Below are 7,519 nucleotides of genomic sequence, written 5' to 3' on the forward strand. Positions count from 1 at the left end.
CAAGTGCTGGGATTAAAGGCGTGCGCCACCACCACCATCCAGCTACTATAAAACTCTTAAAACCTTTTTCTCTTCTATAAGGAGGATGAAGAGATAAACTTACAGACTGAGAAAACACTTGCAATCCGCATAGCTAAGAATTACAATCTACAACAGGACAAAGTTCAGCAGAGTACACACATGGCAACCAAAGCATGAAGAGCAGTCAGCATGCTAAGGTAGTACCATCCACTTCCCCATCAGCTCAAGTGAAAACTGGTGACAGCAGCAGAAGCGCTGGGAGCGCAAGTCAGTCAGGCATTGCTGACAGGACGATGAAGCAGGTATCATTTGGCACTTTCTTGACAAACTGGGCATTTACCACCATGCAACACAGCAATTTTATAAAATGCAAATAAACATTTTACCAGCTTTATAACAGACAACTGAAAATAATGTGTCATTTAATAGAGGAATAAAGTTTAACTACAGAATGCCCAGACAAGGAAATATAATTCAGGGGCAAAATATAACTACTGGCATACAAAACCTGGATGACTAATGGGAAATTATGAATTATGAATGAGTCAATTCAAAAGCTTATGTCTAAAAAAATTGGGAGCTTAATTTCAAATAGTAACTTTTTTGAAATTACAAAAGCATTGACACATGATGAAGGATAATGAGACTAAGAAGGTATATTCTGTACTTCCAATTAAAATCCCTCACAAGGAATATCACCACATATGAGAAATGCAGACTTGATGTGAAAATAACATATACTGTACACTGAAGAGCCCTACTTCTTGTACTACATTAATGCTTCTACAGCTCTAAGAGGCCCCCATCAAGATACATGCACCTCCTAACTGAGTGCAGGCTGGTCATTCCATAACAGTAACCTCTGGGCACTAACTGAAGATTTAAACGGCAGTGATAAGAACACAGCAAAGGAACCTACTGCATTGGGTTGTTGATTCACTTTTTTATCTTCTAGATCTTTGAATTTTGACCGAAAAGAGACCATTTTCTCTTGAAGTTCTGGTGTACAGAGTTCATACACATCCAACATAAGAGGAAATTTAACATCCTATAACAAAACAAAAACAAAGAAAATAAAAAACAAGTGGAAAACTATGAATTTATGAAAAATTATGAATTATAATTATTCAAAATACATATAACTCTCTTTCTTCTTTTTTAATGCAGGGTTTTTCTGTGTAGCCCTGGCTGTCTTGGAACTGCACCTGCCTCTGCCTCTGCCTCTGCCTCCAGAGTTCTAGGATTAAAGGCATGTGCCACCACTGCCCAGTCATATAACACTTTGAAAATAATACTTCCATAATTCAAATACATGAAAATGAAATCTGGATGTCATAGTGACCCATGAAACTGGGAAGCAATAGTGCTGTAAGCCTAAGGGAATGTAGGGGGAAAGAGTGAGGAGTAGATCTCACCAAAATAAACTATAGGCATATTCAAACGTCCCAACACTAAAAAAAAAGAAAACAAAGAATAATCTGATTCTAACTTTTATACAGTAACTACTTTTCAGATCTTTTACCATTAAATAATCACGCCCATAAACATGACCACAGAAACTACACTGTATGACAGAACAGTGATGGGTCCAATGTGGTGTTTAAACCAGCCACTGCTTTGCTGTGAAACAATCTTATACACAAACACTGAAACAGTTAAAGAACACATTACAATAGTTACAGTAAATAAAAACTAAAGACCAAGCTCTAGTTAACCTGTAACTATCAGAAAATGTTATCAATTTCAGCTGTAGAGGCTAGATTCATACACCTCTTCCAAAGGAAGACAGTATACACACACATACAGCTAAGCTACATAGCTCAACACAGTTCAAGCTCTGTGGTTCTCAAATGCAACTGCCATGTGCTTACTGCATCTGTCCTCATTTCCAATCTGATCTAGGGCAGGATTTCTGGGGAGTGCAAGAACTAATAATTATCTGTGAATCTTTTGAAAAAATATAAAAATCTCTAAGGCTTAGATGTTTGAGACTGGAGCAAGAAGCCAGGCATGTATAATTCATAATTCCAATGAATTGTGGGCTAAGGATCACCTGTCTAATGTTAATCACCTCTAACCATCTCAAAGCTATCCTTAGTAGGATAAATAATCTATTACAGGTTAGGAACTGCCTTCAGAGGATTATATTTAATATACAGACTAAAATTCATTACTAACCTTAAGAACTTTGGCGTTCACAGATTCTTTCTCTTTATAAAAAAACCGAACCATTTGAATAGTTAAGTAAGCAGGTAGCCGGCTGATCTTAGACTAAGGAGAGAAATGAGAAAAATTTTTATACCTAGGCCATGTAAGGGGTTTTTATTGCTTTTTGTTTGTTTCTTTGTTTGTTTTGAGGGGGGCACATAAAAACATAGATAAAATTAACTGGCACCCATTCTCTTTGCTGCATATGTGTGTAGTAAGAGTGAGCATCTACATGTGTACTTACATGCATGTTTACAAGTGTGTAGGCACTTGCATATGTGCAAGAGCACATGTGAATGTGCATGTGGAGTCATTGTTCCCACTAGTCCAACCAGCCAGCTCCACCTCCAGCACCCGATGAGTTCTGAGGCTCCAAACTCTCAGGTTTGCACAGCAGTTTTCCTACTGAGCCACCTCCTTCCCCCTGAACCCTTTCAACGAAATGAAACTCAATCTCAAAAGGAAATATATAACTTACAGATTTGATGTACAAAGCATTTCTCTGCAATGTTGGAGACTGTTTAGTAATTTCTTCCTGAAGTCGCTAAAAAAGAACATTACAAACAACCAAACATCAGATTTAAAAACTATTTCCTACAACACAAAAATCACATATCTAATTTTTAAAAACAGCACTATAGTATCAGTGGATTTACCCCAATAAATAACAACTAGAATAAACATAGGAGGCTTTTATAAAAAATAATTTGCTCAACATTTATAAGGAATCATATAATATATACTACTAAGAAGCCCTCTGAGGGGCCAAGGATACCGCAAGAACACGGCCCACAGAATTAACTGAGCAAAGCTCACAGGGGCTCAGAGACTGACACGGATCTGAGCTATGCCCTCTGCACGTTCTGGTTGTGTAGCTTGGTGTTCTTGTAGAACTCAAAGAGGTGGGAGTGAGGGTGTCTCTGACTCTTTTGCCTACTTTGGGACCTTTTCTTCCTGCTGGGTTGCCTTATCTAGCATTAATACTGGGGGAGGTACCTAGTCTTACTGCAACTTGTCATGCTATGTTTGGTTGATTGATATCCCTGGGAGGTCTGCCCTTTTCTGAAGGGAAATGGAAAAGTAGTGGGAACGGGGCTAGGGGAGTGAGAGTGAAAGTGGGGAACGGGACTGGGGTGGGGCGACTACAGTTAGGATGTATTATAGAAGAGAAAAATAAATTAATTTTAAAAAGGCTCTGAAAACAATGTTGCTCTAAGTCAAGAAGGTATAGCGTTATTTTATTAACTAATAAAGCCTTCTGTTACCCTGTATCTATGAATTATCAGAATACTCACACTAGAAATTAAGAGAATGTAGAAAACCCTTGTTCTTCATGCATTATATATAAAAGCCTGCCAGCATCAATTAGGTTAGTTTTAAATCTGAGAGGAATTAACAAAGAAAACTTGTTAATCTAAGGCAGCGGTTCTCAACCTATGTGCCACAACCCCTTTAGGGGATGAACAACCCTTCACAGGGATTAGGCATCATATATTCTGCATATCAAATATTTACATGATATATATTTACATGTTATGATATTTACTGCTTCATAACAGTAATGAAATTACAGTTATGAAGAAACAAACATAATTTTATGGCTGGGGGTCAGCACAACATAAGGAATTTTATTTAAGGGTCCCATATTAGGAAAGTTGAGAACCACTGGTCTAAGGGATGAGAAAATCTTTAGGTATGATTTACTTCCTCTGGTCACATTTGTCTCCACTTTCAGAGGATGCAAAGTGATACAAATTAGTGCATGCTCAAAACATGCTGGGAAACAATCTGGCATATAGCTCATCTGTAATAAGGATTCTCTAATATTGCCACTATGACAATATATACACATATGAATTAGCAAAACCAAACAAATATGGACTAGAAAACCTTACTGTTTATAATTCAGTATCTTACAATTGTGTAACTAAGGTCTGGTTTTTTAAAAAAATTACCAATCACATTATATAAGGAATCACTATGGAGCTTTAACACATAACTACGCAACGGTGAAACATGGAGTAAAATGACTTAAGAAAACCTAAACAAATAGCTATGTAGTGGAGCACGCCTTTATTCCCAGCACTGAGGAGGCAGAGGCAGGTGGCGGCCAGCCTGACATACAGACTAACTTCCAGGACAGCCAGGACTAAACAGAGAAACCCAAATAAGAAAAAACGAAAAGAGAAAGAAAATTCAAACAAATAATAAAACCTTTAAAGTTATAAAGAAAATAATTCAGAAATGTGTTTTTCAGTCAAGTGTAAGCTAGAAGTATGCGTGGTGGTGCACAGCAAGCCCTGCACTATGGGAGCTGAGGCAGAGCTGGGAGGTCCTGGACTTGTGTGCACACATTCACGCATACTCTAGCTCTATCCAGTTGTCATCTACAACTCCCAAGTATAACTCTGCTATAATTTTACAAAATTAAAAAAACTGCCTACAGAATCCTTGCATTCAATTCTAACTCAATAGCATTCACATTTTATTTTGCATGCCCTCTAAATTGAATTCAGTAATGTATGAAACTATGTTCATGTTTCATGAGCTAAAAGTCCAAATGAAGTGTGAAGAATTACACAGTAATTCTTGGCATACAGAGCAGCTGTGCTTTACTGATGACACCATGAGCAATAAATTCACTGAGCCATGCTCCTAGGAGAAACACTAGGTAGATTCCTGCAAACTTCTGGCCACCTTTCCATCAACCAATCAACAGATAACCTATGGGGTGTTTCCACTTAAAGATATCTCACTTTACCTACAGTGTTGAACCTACATCATAGCACCCTAACTCACACGCAGACCAAATGCATTTTCTTCTTCCTAAGGCACATTACAGTACCCTCATACTTAGGAATGCGGTATACTTGGAGATAAATTATAAACACCAAAATTACCAACAAAAATAAAGGACCACCTTTGACTTTACAAATAGATTTTAGCCGGGGAGCATATCCACAAATATGGAACCCACAAAATGAGGCTCGACCGTGACTTCCTTACCAGTTTAAGCCCTGTGAAAAGATACTTCACTTCCTGGTTAATGAAACAACTAAGTTGAAGTTGATTTTCCTTTCCTTTGGTGACCTCCTCTTCTTCAGATTCTGTACATTTCATGCTTTGTAAATTAAGGAATGGCAACAGGTATTCAATTTGTTAATTAATCTTGAAACAAATAAATTATCCTAGAGTTACTAGTAGTCATTCATTGATTTATTCTAAATATTAGTGTCCCAATAAAGATTCACTCCAACATGCTTAAGAATGTTCATTTGCCTACAAACTTTATCAAAAAATAGTATGTGTTTAAGAGAAACAGAACTAAATTTTACAAAATATAAGTTGGCATTATGATTCTTATGTATCTTAATAATCTAAACATGAACAGAGATATTCTCCAAATTTCTACCCTTAACCCAAGAAAACAAGTTCCTTGAATTCATGTACATTATTGATATACCAATTTCACATAACTGAAACTTCTCTAACCCTAACCCTAACCTTTCTCTGTGAGATAAAGTAATGAGACACAGATAAACATGTTCTTAAGAAAAAAATAATGAATATCCTTAGGATATATACATTTATCTAAAGCTCAAAAATCCCTGAAAGATTATTTTATTAATTTTGAATTCTCACAATTATAAGTTTTTAAGCATAGAAACCTGAGGCCTTCAGTGCCAATCAGCCAACTACGCTTTTTAGTGACAATTACTTCTTAAAAATTACGAATACCATTTATACAAATCTTGGCCCAAAAAGGATACGTCGTTTCAAACTCAACACCAAAAAACTGATCAATTAAGCTTTTCTTTTTAGAAGGTGCCACTGCTGATGCAGATGAAGAATCCGTCTGCAAAATTAAAAAGAAAATTCTAGTTTTACTTTTTTGTAGATTTCAATACAATCCAGTTTGCTAAGACATACTTAAGATTTTTAAATGATTTAAAAATGATTTAAGATTTTATACTTCATTCTGATTCAAAAACACTACCAAAAGATTAAACATGTAGACAAACATTAATAGGTTACATTTAGAAATAGACTAAAATGCAAGTCCTCAAAACCTAAGTAAGGCCAGGCGGTGGTGGTGCACACCTTTAATCCCAGCACTTGGGAGGCAGAGGCAGGCGGACTTCTGAGTTCAAGGCCAGCCTGGTCTACAGAGTTCCAGGATAGACAGGGCTACACGGAGAAACTTTGTCTCGAAAAACAAAACAAAACAAAAACAAAACAAAACAAAAAAAACCTAAGTACAAGCTGATGCAGAAGGTAAGTCTCTTCTTAAGGTTATTTATTTATATATATGAACACTCTATATGCGTATATGCCTACATGACAGGAGAGGGCATCAGATCTCATTACTGACAGTTGTAAGCCACCGTGTGATTTCTGGGAATTAAATTCATAACTTCTGGACTAGTATCCAGTGCTCTTAACTGCTGAGCCATCTCCCCAGCCTGATATCTACCTATTAAGATGGATTGATTTGAAGCCTTTCAGAGGAAAAAACAAAAAGAAAATTAAAATAAAACACAAAGTTGCTGAGGTTTGGCCTGTTGCTATGTAGTGTATTTCATTTTGTAGTGTTTGTGTACAAGTGTTTGTATCAACTGTGTACAAGTTGATACATACTACAACCAATATATGTTCAAAGTTCCAATGTAATTCTGCCTTGAGTTCTTTGGGGGATGATTCTGAGATTGCACATTTATTAGAAATGTCTATCTTGGAGATGCCTTCACAGACTGAAACTGATGATGCTCAGACACATATGTCCATTAAAATACTGTTGTTTTATGGACATTATGGCATGAAGCCTATGGTGGAGACAGCATACAGTCCTACAGGCAAAGCCATTACAGAAAGACCTAATAGGACTTTGAAAGAAATGCTCATAGAACAGAATAGGGATATGATATCTTCCAAAGATAGTTTAAAATGTGTTTTGTTGACTTTAAATTTTTTAAAAGTCAATGAGACAAACAGCACAACTGCTAACATACACTGGGTTAGAAAGGACTGCAGAATTAGATCAGCCTATAGAAGTCCTGATTCCAAAATGGAAGAAAGGAAATATGTTATGTTGGGGAAGAGATTTTACACTTCTTCCAACAGGAGAAGAAAAGCTCTATCTTCCATCCAAATTATTGAAAATAAGATTTGACTGGGAAAGACCCCTGAAGATCTTGGCTACAGACAAAAAGAAGGATGTTGGTAAGATCAACAAGACAGGTAATGCATGTAATAAATCCTGCTACTTGAAACCAGCCCTGAGACTGGCTGA

General features: G+C 36.6%; 1 protein-coding gene across 2 annotated transcripts in view; it reads right to left on the bottom strand.

Annotated features, from left to right (window-relative positions):
* Nucleotides 1-7,519, bottom strand: part of Usp14 (ubiquitin specific peptidase 14) — a 36,739-nt gene that overhangs the window by 4,854 nt on the left and 24,366 nt on the right. For both annotated transcript variants that reach the window (XM_031364950.1, XM_031364951.1), the window contains 5 exons: nt 6,000-6,085; nt 5,236-5,350; nt 2,708-2,773; nt 2,200-2,292; nt 941-1,069 (listed from right to left, as the gene is read on the bottom strand). In XM_031364950.1, coding sequence (XP_031220810.1) covers nt 941-1,069; nt 2,200-2,292; nt 2,708-2,773; nt 5,236-5,350; nt 6,000-6,085 — 489 coding nt within the window. The remainder of the gene's footprint in view (nt 1-940; nt 1,070-2,199; nt 2,293-2,707; nt 2,774-5,235; nt 5,351-5,999; nt 6,086-7,519) is intronic.

This window comes from Mastomys coucha, unplaced genomic scaffold (assembly GCF_008632895.1).
Source record: "Mastomys coucha isolate ucsf_1 unplaced genomic scaffold, UCSF_Mcou_1 pScaffold13, whole genome shotgun sequence".
NCBI lineage: Eukaryota > Metazoa > Chordata > Mammalia > Rodentia > Muridae > Mastomys > Mastomys coucha.